Below are 14130 nucleotides of genomic sequence, written 5' to 3'. Positions count from 1 at the left end.
ATTTTTAGATGTTTCGATTGATATAAGAGCACAAATTACTTGAAACTGTACTGGTATGTGATTACCAAACCAGTGTAGTAAAAATCTTTATTGCACAATATATTTTCCGTTCATGTAATTGTATAATAATAAAAAGATTCACTGTAACCAAAGATCATAAATCACGTAATAAGAAATAAAAATTGTCTGCTATTTTAAACATGCAATAACATTGTGGCAACGAGTACATAGATTGAACAGAAGAAATTCAAAAGCCCTTTCACAGTTTATGTATTGGCTTACACATGAACATAAATTGCTATGTCTACACAGATGTTCAACGAGCAAGACATAACGGCAAGCGATTAAAACTGAAAACTGGTAGCCCTGAAATTAATAGAACTTATGATAACGTTGAAAATTGGAGCAAAATAGAAATAACTTCATATACTTTTGACTCGGATTTCACAAATTTTTTTATCACAAATGCAACTTTGTTAAAGCGTACCATGCAGAATCCAGTAGTTTACATTACAATGCCGGGAAGTTTCATTATACCAAAGAGAAATTACGTAAAACAATGCTTATATGACACGTAATGATATAAAAACGATTACGAGCAAAGGATGAAGATATGTTATAAATATGAATCATTTATTGCTGAACAATCAATTCCTTAGATTGTGGTAAATTTCTTTTGCTTTTGATATTATGGTGTTAACATCTATACGTAGTGGATAATTCTGTAAAAGCTTCATGTTATGGCTGAAGTCTCGAGTTAGAATTTCATCACGAAGCAATCTATTCAAAAATATTAAAAGCTTTAGTAATCACAGAATTTTAAACTAGGATTAACAAACCCAATTGAAAAAAAAAACTTTGTATATTCATTAACAAAGATGGGCAGTATCACATCACTATCGCACCGAATTGCTGTACCGCGAAACTTTTTTTTAAAAGTACTGCAACTTTTTATAAGAAATGTAAGTCGGTCCCAACAGTCGGTACTTTTCAACAATTGTATGTTTTTTAAAACTTCCTTCTACTTAAAACTTAGTGCCATTTTTAGCACTTTTTGTTCTTTATTAATCTAAAAATCACAAAGAGTGAGATCACATATTTTTTTGGCCTGAAGTAACCTTTAGCGGGTCATAATATCGGTAAAAATTGCACTTGCAACGGGATCTGCTGTACAAAAAGTACGGAGTATCAGCAAAGTACCACACTACTTTTTTGAAATAGTATAGAATACCGGAACCGTCGGTACATTTTTGCCAAGTACCGATACTGTAACCTACAGTACTTTCAAGGTATTGTCTGAATACCTCTGTTTCACAATGTATTGATGTTTTAACAGCACAATCTAACATGCAAATAAAATAAAATTTGCAGACCAAAAAAGCTTGCCATTAAAAACAACTACATATGTGCAACGCATTGCAAGTAAGTGACCACCTTTATGAATTGTTGATATATTACACAAATATTTTTACTACTGATATCTACTCTGACAAAAAAGTAAACATAAAATGATTTAGACCAGAATAAAATAGGATTTAACTTTGCGGATGCTGTGCAACAACTGCTAAGCACTTACATAATCATAGCTGAACAAACTGCAATTAAAAAATCAAAACGCCGAGAATCGGAAAACAAAATGTCCCAAATGTGAATGACATCAGGAAGGGAAAACTCTTGTGATAACAGCAGCGTGATCCATCTATGAAAAAATCTTAAAATCAATATGGCATTGACTAAAAAAAAAAAAACAAGAACATTTTATCACTACAATCTGCTTCTAATGACCTGAACAAATAAAACTGAGGTTTAATGGCCAAGCTATCCAACCGAAGCCACACTTCAGGGTCAACTTGTCTTAATAAGCATAGCACTCGGTTCATGGAAGCCTCTGAAAATGTTACCAAGTTGAATTAGACAAATAACAAAAGGCTGGTATAAAAAAATTGGCAGAATTGATCAGGGTCTTACCGATGCCTGAACCTGACTTATCCAAGGATTTAATAAAATTGTCTCTGATCTCACCCATCAGGTTTGTAAAGCAAAAGAACGTGTCTGCTTCAGCATGTTCTAAAATTTTACAAAAACGTTCAGTTTTGATGTATTAACTACAGTTTGTTAAATATCTTTGTTTTCAGTAATATGCGAATTAGAATTCGTAATCACCTTTCCATTCTAAATTGGGATCAGATGCTAACGTGTAATACAGTGGACCGATGATTTCGTTCATTCCTTGCACGTAGGCAGTCCCAGGATTGAGTTTTGCATAAATAAACAGGATTCTCTCAACAACTTCCCAGTGAGCTTCTTGGCCCTCTTCCAGGGTGTCGTATTCACGAGAAGCTTGCTTTCGACTGCTGATTAACTGAAACAAAACTCAGTTTTACACAATGTGGTGAAATATCTAGTGACGTATGGCAGTCATGTAATGCTAATTACGTCTATCTAGTAAGACAAACTAATATTGTGCGACTGATAAAGCTGCGAATGATTACATTGCTTATGCCCAGTCTCTTTCGTGTGAGATTCTGTGAACTCAAAACCGATCTTTCAACTCGCTTCCTTAAGTTTTCCAACCTGCTAGTTGGTGAAACAAGTGGTTCGCATGGATATGCTGTTGCATTCTAAAGCAATAAGGCACTTGATTAAGTATTTGTGAATTGTAAAAAAATATCAATTTTAATCTTATAAAAGGTGTCGACCCTATACTGTAGCTAATTATCTTTGTTTAAAAACACTAGCTTTAGCACTTATCACTTTACACTATAAGCTTCACTTATTTTTCCTGATTTAACCTGGAAAAAAGCGATATCTGGACAGAGTCTTCTGACATCCTTATCAATCTGAAGTAAGATGTCATTATCTTTGAAGTAACTATTCCATTCACTGGTTGGATTAGGGTTCAGTGGCTGAAAGACAAAAATATAATATTGTATACAAATTTTCTAAATCCATCAATTTTTATTTAAAAGTTTGTATAGGACAGAAGAACCTTAAGCAGTAATTATAACTATTAAGTAATAATTATTACTTTTAAATTCAAAGGGCAAATCAGAGAGATCTTTATTTCTGGATTCAGACAATTAAAAAAACCAAAAAATACATCTTTTCAGGGTACTCATGGAAAAGTGTAACTCAGAAAACATGCAAAAGAATATAAAGCACAGGTCCACCATTATTGATACATACATGATCGTCTAAACCAGGAGCTGCATTGCACCTCTTCAAGCCAGGTTCAATAATCATCTCGTTAAGAAATTGTTGATATTCACATCTTTGCTTCTCCAAAGCCTCAGGCCACTTGGTACGCCTTATCAAAATAGGTCATGGCATTAAGAAAAACACACATTTTAACATCTTAAAAGCAACACTTAATTTAGTATTCATAAATAGTATATAACTACCGACTGTATATAGAGCCGTATAGCACACACCAACAGTTTTCTAACTTAACCAACACTCACTGTTTTGGCAGACAGTTTAAAAGTAATCTCCAACAAATTGTTCGAATGCCACATGTCTCCACAATCCCTATGTGAAAAGAAAATGAAGCAACAACAAAGGTTGTATTTAGGCTTTTTCGTTATGGCTCATTGTATAACTCAACCCATAATACAATCATTTATCTACTACACTACATCAATGAACACTTTAATGACATTTTGCATATCTCTAGAACAGTTAATAGCTTAAATTTTGTGACAGAACTGAAGACCTGAGCTATGAATACTCAAAATCCAGAGTGGAAGAGTTAATGTGTATCCATTCAGTTTATGTGGAAAAGTTAATGTTAAAAATATATAGTGGATTTAAACTTCAGTACTTTGAAGCGTATTTGGTTTAAGACTCATGTGCGCAAGAATGCAAAACTAATGAAAGCTTTCTTGCTTGTGCAGTTATCATGAAACAGAAGTAAGATTAAAACAAGAAAAGTAAAAATGATACATGTTCCAATTTATACTGAAAAATAATAGATCAAAGTTTGTATGAAAAATACACCTGTCGAACAAAGTTTTCTTAAGTTGTTCATGTCAATGACAGGACTTCCGAGAGCTTCAAGAAAAAGTGTTTCTTTTCTGCAAAAAAACATAGTTATATGATACAGTATATAATTTATTCAATTCAGAGTAATAAAATAGTCCTAGCCTTGGTGATAATGAGAAAGAGTTATGACATCATAATTGCACATTGCTGCAATTAAACTCGACAAACTGTGTAAAACATTTCTACATAAAAGTATTTGTAACAGAAATGTACCAAAAAATTCTTACTATAAGCCTATACACATTATATAAGTAGGCCTATTTAATGTGAAACTTCACCTATCACTCAAGTTAATTCCAGCCATTTTTCCTAGAGAGTTAGTTAGATGACTTTAATATCTTGTTCACTCAACACAAAAGTTTCTCCGAACATAACATGCTAGACACTTGGAAATAATAATTAGGCAAAACCCATCACTAAATCGTTACATCAACACTGCAATGAAACACAATTTACACATACAAACAGAAAGAATATGATACTACTAACTGTGGACCAAATGTGACATTTCTTTTGTGATTTTAGAATTTCTGAACATTTCCCATGTTTCTGCTTCAAGTTACTGGTAATTTTTTTGTGCACTGAAGACTACTATGTAAACAAGCTATTTGTCTTCACTATAAATCATCATTAATATCAATTGTAATTTATACTCAAATTTCATTTTATTGTGACGAGAAACTAATGAAAATGCAAGATCCGAAACATGCCACGCTTATAATTATTTATGTGCTCAAATAAAAAATATAGCAGTTTTTGTCTAGAAAATGTGAATGCAAAGACACAAATTTTGGTGTGATGCTAGACTGCAGAGTAGATAGGTTTATCACAATTTTCTCATACCTAGGCCCATTGGTCGGCACTTAAGTAGTGACAGTCATTGTAGGTTAAAATAAAACCATAAAATATTCCGCATTTAGTCGGTTTAGTATTAAGTAACAAAGGGGATTCTCCACTTTTTCTTCTTCCTGCAATCCAAAACTTCATGTCGTCCTATAAACCCACATAGCAAGCATAGGTGGGCAGTACCGCGGTACTATAGTACGAATTACTGTACCGCGGTACTTTTTCGGTACGGAAACCGTCGGTATTTTTTAAAAAAAGTTTCGAATCTCAGTACCGAATTGCTTTTTTCAAGAATCTTCAATCGGTCCCGGTACTCGGTACTTTTCACATGATAATTTCAACATTTTAACAAGTATTTTTTCAAAAATACATGTTACTTAATCCTTAATACTAATTTTAGCATTTGTTGATTTTTTGTAATCTAGAAAATGTCAAGCAATTAACGTCACATATGCTTAGGCTTTGACCTGGAGTAACCTTTACCGGAGACATAATTATTAGACATGCATTTGCGGCATCATATTTTACACAAAAAGTACCGGTACCGACAAAGTACCGAACTATTTTCTTAAAAGACTACCGAATACCGGAACCGTCGGTACATTTTTTTCCAAGTACCGGTACCCTTACCGATGGTATTTCCAAAGTACCGACTGCCCACCTCTGATAGCAAGTCAGTTGCTTAGTCGCATACTGCGAATATAATGCTTAAATAGCGTACAAATGTAAATCCACATTTACAAGCGTTTTTTACACCCAGTGATAAGACTGTTCGCAATGAATGTTGGAAACAATGAAAAGTTTGCAATGTAGGTTATGACTATGAGCATTGCTTTAAAGGAGACAGTAGTGATGACGAAATTACGATCATGCACAACTGGTGTATGGAATGCTTGTGGCGTATACGGAACCTGATGTCATGTTAAAAAACAGCGAAATGAAATTTTGGGAATTCTTTGATCCTTGTTGTGAATTTTGTTCTAAGTTGATAAAAAATTAAAAATATTTGCGATCAAACACCAAGCTTTTAACGCGCTAAAATCGTACTCTGCCTTCATGCGCCAGTCAGCCAGTCTGGTAGTAACTGCTCCTGCGCACGTGTTGTCTTGTGTTGTTTTTGTGGGCAATTATAAGGCTTGTCGTCAAATATTTAGATATAGTATGATAATGTTTATACTAAAATAAAAAAATAGAATATAGTTTGGCACTCTTTAAGGTTAACTTTATATTTTTCGACACAAACTTCATTCTTTCATTCATTCATTCATTCATTCATTCATTCACTCATTCATTCATTCATTCATTCATTCATTCATTCATTCATTTATTTTTCGTCAAAAGCGCGGTGGGGACGAAAAATCAAGCTAGTTGTTACTAACACGCGCCAATCAACAGGAAAAAGTGACAAAGTCGAAAAGGCTTAAAACGTGCCCAAGAAAAATAACGTTAATAATTGCTGGTAACAACTAGCACGACCGCTAAACCTATTCAAACTTGAAACTTCAAAACATACGGTTAGTTACATAATGTTTGTACTGTACTCGGACCGAGGAAAGTCTTTACACGAATTACACCTGAAGCCAGCTTCGGTTACTGAGAACTACTGTCCACTGAACTTGAGCAAATGTCAGTAATGCTTTACCCAAGGGCATTACAACGGTATGGCGCCATGGGGTGTCGAACTTGGAACCAGAACCACATGGAGGCCAGCTCTTCAAACAGTTTTGTTTGTATTTATATTGTTTGTATTTGTATTTAGGTGTATGTAATAAGTTTTGTTTGCTTGTATTGTTGTATTTAGGTTTGTTTGTGAAATGGGGACGTAGTGAAAATTGTTAATATACCGAATATACTATACCAGTGTTTCCAAACCTGTGAGACTGTGAGACACTGGTTCGTACAGGATAAAATGTAGTGCGCACAACGAACACGGTGCAGATAAAACTCGTCTCTGTCAACTTTTTTGAGACATTAATATCGCAAATTTTGTATTATTTTTATTTAAGCTGTTTTCTCGTTGCATTTCTGAGATTTTATTCCGTTTTTTTTTGCTATTCTTGACGACGCTGGTGGAAGGTTGTGCAAGTTTGGCGTTTCCAGGCTTTCCCTCATGTCGACCCATGGTCGAGGCAAGCTGATACGTAATGTGGGTTGCGCAGTGATCACTAAGGAAGTCCAGTTTTGTCTGTAAAGCTTCCAAGATAATGACATTAAAAAGAGCGTGACAAAATGTTGACAACAGCAAAGCAACGGAGCATGTTGATAACACATCATAATAAGGCAATGGCTTATCTCTGCTTTATTTAGTTGTAGCCTAAAATAGTCGCTTGCTGTTTCAGACTCAAGTAAGGCCGTGCGTTTTTCCCGTCTAGTATACAAGTGCACAACCAGATGATGTCACAATTTGAGTAGCAGGGGTCTTAGTACACTGATGCATCCTGTAGTTGTGCATTTGTATACTTATCCCGAAATATCTTTGTATTGGTTGTGCACGATCCGACCATTAACTCCATATCGTCTTGAAAATGATTAGGCCAAAATCTAATGCTGACGATTTGCTAATGGTGATTCTTGCTTGTTAAATGTCCATTTAATATAAGTTCACTGCCAACTTCTATCGTTAAAGAGTACGAACTGTCATCAAAAAGGTTGAAAAGCACTGTGCTGTACCATAATGCTATAGACTCGTATATATTGTATAGTAATATACATTGACTACTTTTAGAACAACGAAGGCAAGAAAACAAAAATACATTGTTAACAACAGTTTCCAATCATCCTACAGTCTTATAGCCTTGGTGAGTATAGCATTACCAATATCTAAATATTATTACTTGCTGCATAGTGAAAGTAAAGAAATATGTCTGCGAACAATTCACTTGACCAGACAGATTGGAAGACTGTTGGATTTACTCATGTGGAATATCCAAAAGGTATATGTTTATAATATTTTTGTTTAGAGTTGCTTTTTATAAGTGTGTTATTACCTTGATTATTTCTGTTGCCTGGCGTTTAGCAAAACAACGCTATTGAACATTTTTACAATTATAACTGCAGTGCAGCTTGTACTGCCAATTTTTTATGTTTTAATGTCGAATTTTTAATGTTTGCGTATTTTTGATTACTGAAGGCTTCTGATGTTTTTTTACTAATTTACTTTCAGGTGATTTCATAGGATTTATCCTGGCCTGGTCAAGTTTGTTTCCATTTTTTGTATTAAGTGGTTTTGTCACTCACATATACTTTCGCCGTGAAATACATACTGTAAGTATTTTTTTTGGTTTAAATTTGGAATCACTTTTGTCTTAAATGATTCATTGAATGTTGAATTTTTTTTTTAAATTTAGGGCACTCTGCAAAAGATTTACTGTTTTGTTATCATTTTCCTGTTTTTGGCAGATTTCGTTTTTTGCTGGAATTTTTTTCAATGAAGGTGTCAATTTAGTCCTAAAGTACATTGTTCGTGAACCTCGTCCAACCAGTCCCCACACCGTTTCCAACTTAGAATATGGCTGGCCATCTTCACACTCTCAATTCACTTGGTTTTTCGTGACATACATTATCTTTTTTATTTATTTCAGGTACTTAGCGTTTAGCTTTTACAATGATTTTGAGTTTTATGCAGTTACTTACAGTTTATTACATAGCTAGTGTTGTAGTATTGTGCGTGGATGTTCTACCAATGTTATTCCTTGTTTTGTATTTAACTTGAATACACGATATTTCAGAAACATGCTCAGCTGGCAAAATCATATACACTTGCCAGATAATCCCAAGGTTGTTTAAGGTGGAATACAATATTGAAACAGTTTAATTGCCATAACTTATCTTTGCAGATCACACAGTAGTAACAGCATGATTGAACTAATATGGAAACATTCTATGACAGCAGTGTGTATACTGACTGCATGCGTGGTTGCTTTCAGTCGCTATTATCTCCAATATCATAACTTCAACCAAGTATTATGGGGATCATTTTTTGGAGTGGTGCTAGGAACAGGCTGGTTTGTGTTTACTCATGTAAGTAAATTGGATTATGCTGTACAAACTGCATAAGGTTTGTTTATTTGAATGAAAATAGTTAAATACAGGATTACAGAGGTAATTTCATATCAACGAATGCAATGCATAGTCTGTGTACCACTACCTGTCTGCTGGGTTATCTATCACCTGTAATGATATTACTCGTTGTCTGTATCACAACGGTGTACCCTTAAAACCTCAATCTTACTGGTTTGTCTATTGTATCAAAGAGTTAGTCAATTGCATTTCACCTATGTCCATATACTGTACTTTATTTTACTCTGATGAAGGATAGTTATGTCCAAAGCAAATGCTATTGTCTTTTTTACATTGAAATTAATGCCTTACTCATACTATTCTAGAGCCTAAGTGATAGGTACAGTATATATATATATATATACAATTATACATACATATTGTTTGGTTGTACAAATTGAAACTACTTGTGACTTTATTATAGATCTAAAATTAAATTAACTGCTGTTTCTTTGTTTCAGGTAATTTTAAGTCCTTTTTTTCAAACTGTTGTTACCTTGGAAATATGCGAATTTCTTATGATAAGAGACTCAACGTTGATTCCTAACATAATGTGGTTTGAGTACACAACATCAAGACAAGAGTCACGGTAATCAACATTCATCAAGTCTGCTTTTAAGTTAGGGATCCCAGAATTTGAAAGTGCGTAACTGGGATGTCAGAAGTCGCTCTTAGTTCTCAGTCAGAGAATGCAAATCAACTCCCACTGAAACAATTCAACAAATAAATATCAAATTGCATATAATGTATTGCTTTGCAAATATCAAATTACAAAAACCAAACGCCCTGCAACTTTCTTAAAATTTTCGGGTTGTACAGCCTATTGCATGGTGGTAGTCGTTTGCAAAACTAGGACGTTTGTCAGCAGGAGCTGTTTGGACATCATCTTTAAAACTGGACCCAATTCCGACATCTGGGATCCCTGTTCTAAAGGAATGTTATGGAATTTAATTATTGCAAAAAAAAAAAGATTTACAGACTTATGCTGTGGTTCTCAACCTTTTTGCTGTGGTGGACCCCTTTTAATACCACCGAATCAAATGCAAACCTCTGCTGTTTTTAAATGTAAGCGAAAATACTTTTGAGGTCTACAAGCTGTTTATAAGATTGTGAAAAAACAAGGGCTTTTTCGACAACTTTTTGTAAACATAAAGCGAATGACACAGAAATAATGCAATTTAACAAAAACGTAAAAGTCTGCTTCTTAAACTACGGTAGCCAGCGACCCACTTTTGGGTTACAACCCAGTGAATGAGAAGCACTGCAATAGCACAATGACCAAGACTTTTAGTAGGCCTACTGTAGTAAGGGAATTACAGCGTCACCAAAAATGTATCGCAAATTGAAAGGTCATTGTTATATATTCAATAAAAGTATTGACGTCAGTCGTGGAGAAAAATCACATTGCCTGGTTGCTTTGCACATGCAACTGCGTGAATATCACAATTATTTCTTTACAAAAAAATTTTCAGTTGGCAATTGTACCGCGTAGCGTACAGGGCGCTCTTCCTCCTGGGAACCCCGGTTGAGAACCACTGGATTAAGAGATATAGCTCAAAAATATGAAGTTTGTAACAGCAGTAGCAATATGAATGGGTATTCTGGTTCCAGAACACTCGTTTAAATGTCTTGTATTTATATTGTTTCCAGCACTAGAAGAAAGATGGTGTCCAAGAAAGTTCAATGATTGTCCTCCAATCCACAGTGCTCCTTTACGAGTGCAATCTTTATGTTGTATGAAAGCACGTTGTGGAAGTACAAATTCTCTATCAATCGGATGCAACTAAGCTCATTTTACAATTTGTATGACTGCAGCCTAGAGCATTTTAGACGGATAGTGCCAGTGTTATTATTATGTTACATATTGGTGGAGGTTTTTAAGCCAGATAAATTAGCAAATTTACCCCATCCATGCAATTTTAGACCCTAGGAGAAATTATAAGTGTTTGGTGAAAGTTACCTTGGTTCGCTTATTGCATGTTAAAATAATGGTATTTATGATGTTGTATTTCTGCGGTACATATGTCATATATTTGATTGTACTAAATGTTGTTGATTTATAAGGCTAGGTGATTAATTTGAATGATAAAAATATTTTATTTATGAGGATAATTGAAAACTTCTTGGTTACCTTGGTAAATAATCAGAATTTTGAAACCAGTTCTAACCGAACCTAATTTTTTGTAAGAAACTGGTTTGTTACCGAACCCGTCCATAGATAGACATGTTAAGACATGTCATTCAAGTAATCTCAAGGCGAAGTGAGCTTGGCTAGTTCTTGGAGATTGCAGTTGTACAGTAAGAAATCTTTGGTATATTGCTGTTTGTTAACGGCTACGTCAGTGTCAGTATACTTTAAGGAACACAGGCTAGCAATCGACAACAGCATGACAACAAAATAAACCCAGAAATCTTATAAGATATGCCTCAACCTATTGTGAACGCCACAATTAGGCTAGAGTCATCCTCCACTTGTTAGTACTTTTAGTCATGCTGCTGGCTGTACCAAAACTGAAAACGTTTGAGTTTGTATTTCGATGATCGGCTACCCAGTAGTCTAAACTCTAAACCTTGTTACTGAAGACCCACGGTCAGCACGCTAATGTTAGAAACCTGGGTAATCGCCAATTTCTGCATGATGAAACTTGGGCACGTTACGCAGAACTACCATAACCTTGATCCATAGTCTATACTCTATATTATAACTACTTTGCAATTGCTTAAGCACTCTAAGCAGAAAGTTGTTCATTGAGACAAGTTCAAGAAGTTTAATTTTTATTCACGATTCATGCCTTAAAAGCATACTTCCTTGCAGGGTACAGTCTTAACTTCTTCAGCTCTTTCGCCGATTTAATGCTCTCCTCATGTTTGTTAAGTCTTCGCCGAAGTGCCCTGGTCTTCTTGGGACGAAGGTCCTTTGGTTTATGTTTCTTACCCTACAAAACAAAACTTCATACATTCAAAGTCATGGACGTCAGTCATTTAAAGTTGAATTTGAATAACAACAACAGCTTATAAAACCTTAAACAGTTTCCTCAAGTTATCCTTTTGTGTCTGGTTAATGACTGTGAGGACTCGAGCAATACTTTTTCTGACGAGATGTCTGCAAAACACGGTGCAAACATGTTAAGTATCAAATTTGTAATAATCACATGCCTCCTTCAGGTGCCTGTTCTAGCAGAGCTGATAGACGTAATTAAAGATTTCAATTAAACGTGAAAAAAAAAACATTAAAATATTTGTCACTTTTACAAAAAAAGTGATGCCATCATAATATCATCCTTGCATTTTTTAGTCACAATTTCGTATGACGTGACTTAAGTGAAATGTTTTAAATGGGCCAAGACATGTGACAGTTGTGACAACAAAGAGCTTATGGTGACAAAAACAGATATCTTATAAAAACTACACTCATTTGAAAAAAGCACCAATCAAGTTGATCTTCAAGCACATGTGTTATGTCACAGGGTTATCTAGTTACTGTTTGCCATTCAAGTTATAAAGCTACTTTTACCTTCACAATTTAATTCACCTGTGAATTTGGCCCACTGCCTACAATGGTGAATACACAAGCCAAAGTAAATTTTAACTGAAGCAACATAAAGGCTTTGTTTGCATAAAATATTTGCAAAAATATATAGTAAAAGTGAAATAGCACAAGACTAAAAAAGCAGATGAAGGCTGCGCTTGTTATTTCGTCGTAACTGTTAAACATGCATTTACTGTTATATGTTACTTTTAAATACAATAGTAAGCACAAGAATCAAGGTTCAAAGCAATGTATATAACTTTTAAGTATAGATATACGCCGCAGTTGCAAGTGTGGCACCAGCATCTACGAGGTTCATCAACAAGCATGATGAACTTTTTTATCTTCACGCTGATTTATGATCAATAAAAATAGAATTGAGCTTTCGGTGCATGCCAAAATTTACATTTTTGCACATAGAATTTCTTGTCAAAAAACGCAGTACTTTCCAGTTGGTGATATACTGTTGTCTTGCTTTAATAAAATACGTATTTTAGCACAGAACATATGAGGAGGCTCATATACAGTAAATATACATGTTTGCATCTTGATACAGACTTAGCCCTTGTTTCATTTAAGGGATAATAAAACACTTTACACAAATATAAGATGGCAAATACATGGATAACTTCAAAGGAAACACAGGTAGTATGTCCACATGCAAAGATGAAAATTCTGGTGTACATTAAAGTCTCAATTTTTTGTTTGTTTATTATAAATCACCATGAAGACATAGGCTTAAAAGTTTGGCATGCACATTGATAAACTTCGTGCTCACAGGTGCCACACTTTCCACTATAAGTAATCTCAAAGTTATGATTTAATAATTCTTTGAATTCGATTCTGATACTGTAATAGTGCAGTGCAGAAAGTATATCGGTATAAAGAAGACATAGGAAGACTCATTTTTTATGACGTTCTAATTAGAAAATACAAACACAAAACACTTACATTTTTGAGAGTTTAGAAGCAGCACCTCCAGTCACTTTCGCAACACGTAACGTAGAAAGTTCTTGCTTGAAGTCATTAAGCTGCTTCATAAGCTCATCTTTCGACTTACCCCGCAACTCGCGAGCCTTTATACGACCCTGCATAATAACAAAAATTAAGCGTACGCCTACTACGCAAAACCTTACATAATCTTGAGATTTATAACCATAAGTAACTGCTACAAGACTTCGATTAAAATGGATAAAATAACAAACACATACCATTCTTAAAGTCTATATACGAAAAGGATTCTCAACAGCGCTTCTCAATCTGGGTACAATGTGCGAGTGGTACCTTTTTACCACAAAGCAAGTCGGTTTGCATTAAAAATCTCAAACAATCGTTATTTTAGTTTCAGTTCTAACTTCTAAAATCTACAGTTTCTACCATCATTTTTTATAATTTTGAAATTCTAAAAAAATTCAAATAATTATAAATCTGCACTATCTAATTTTTTTCCCAGATATTATTTTCTCAAGTTAATCGTTTTAACGTATTCGGGCGATCATAAAACCGTGTATTCTACAATAGTCCATTACGTTAACTACAACACGTTTTTGAGTAAATAAACATTACCATGAGTACCTTAATTACGCTATTTTATAATTTTATGAACTTTGTAAATAGCTACTCCGCAGTTTGATTAGTGTATCTCTCTTGTTCAA

The 14130-nt window shown here is 34.4% G+C and overlaps 3 protein-coding genes across 3 annotated transcripts; 1 reads left to right on the top strand and 2 right to left on the bottom strand.

Moving 5' to 3' along the window:
• Positions 1–73: 73 nt before the first annotated feature.
• LOC143468861 (TBC1 domain family member 13-like) lies at positions 74–5737 on the bottom strand. The gene is made up of 11 exons (XM_076966310.1): positions 4320–5737; positions 3997–4073; positions 3462–3528; positions 3187–3307; positions 2793–2906; positions 2493–2621; positions 2164–2362; positions 1969–2067; positions 1786–1888; positions 1577–1699; positions 74–780 (listed from the first exon to the last, which is right to left on the bottom strand). Exons 1-11 carry the CDS (start codon positions 4343–4345, stop codon positions 648–650), a joined length of 1191 nt encoding a protein of 396 aa, XP_076822425.1. The 5' UTR covers positions 4346–5737; the 3' UTR covers positions 74–647.
• A 1850-nt stretch (positions 5738–7587) lies between these two features.
• Positions 7588–11065, top strand: LOC143469337 (dolichyldiphosphatase 1-like). The gene is made up of 6 exons (XM_076966996.1): positions 7588–7820; positions 8051–8151; positions 8287–8468; positions 8724–8907; positions 9408–9535; positions 10597–11065. The coding sequence occupies exons 1-6, from the start codon at positions 7748–7750 to the stop codon at positions 10631–10633; spliced, it is 705 nt and encodes a 234-aa protein (XP_076823111.1). The 5' UTR covers positions 7588–7747; the 3' UTR covers positions 10634–11065.
• Positions 11066–11704: 639 nt separating this feature from the next.
• On the bottom strand, positions 11705–13836 carry LOC143469336 (large ribosomal subunit protein uL29-like). Its single transcript, XM_076966995.1, has 4 exons — positions 13687–13836; positions 13427–13563; positions 11968–12049; positions 11705–11882 (listed from the first exon to the last, which is right to left on the bottom strand). Exons 1-4 carry the CDS (start codon positions 13687–13689, stop codon positions 11733–11735), a joined length of 372 nt encoding a protein of 123 aa, XP_076823110.1. The 5' UTR covers positions 13690–13836; the 3' UTR covers positions 11705–11732.
• Positions 13837–14130: the final 294 nt, after the last annotated feature.

Source organism: Clavelina lepadiformis, chromosome 8 (assembly GCF_947623445.1).
Source record: "Clavelina lepadiformis chromosome 8, kaClaLepa1.1, whole genome shotgun sequence".
NCBI lineage: Eukaryota > Metazoa > Chordata > Ascidiacea > Aplousobranchia > Clavelinidae > Clavelina > Clavelina lepadiformis.
Note: the sequence above shows the minus strand (reverse complement) of the source record. Positions and strands in the feature narration are given on the sequence as shown.

Coding starts and splice junctions, on each gene's coding strand:
- LOC143468861 (XM_076966310.1), bottom strand. CDS start 4,345: ATGGCTGGAATTAACTTGAGTGATAG. Junction 2,622..2,792: donor CAGATATCGCTTTTTTCCAG/GTTAAATCAGGA, acceptor TTATTGCTTTAG/AATGCAACAGCATATCCATG. Junction 2,068..2,163: donor TCCCAATTTAGAATGGAAAG/GTGATTACGAAT, acceptor GTAAAATTTTAG/AACATGCTGAAGCAGACACG.
- LOC143469337 (XM_076966996.1), top strand. CDS start 7,748: ATGTCTGCGAACAATTCACTTGACCAGACAGATTGGAAGACTGTTGGA. Junction 8,469..8,723: donor ATCTTTTTTATTTATTTCAG/GTACTTAGCGTT, acceptor TTATCTTTGCAG/ATCACACAGTAGTAACAGCA. Junction 9,536..10,596: donor ACATCAAGACAAGAGTCACG/GTAATCAACATT, acceptor TATTGTTTCCAG/CACTAGAAGAAAGATGGTGT.
- LOC143469336 (XM_076966995.1), bottom strand. Junction 12,050..13,426: donor GCTTCTAAACTCTCAAAAAT/GTAAGTGTTTTG, acceptor CGTGTTTTGCAG/ACATCTCGTCAGAAAAAGTA. Junction 11,883..11,967: donor ACTTGAGGAAACTGTTTAAG/GTTTTATAAGCT, acceptor TTTGTTTTGTAG/GGTAAGAAACATAAACCAAA.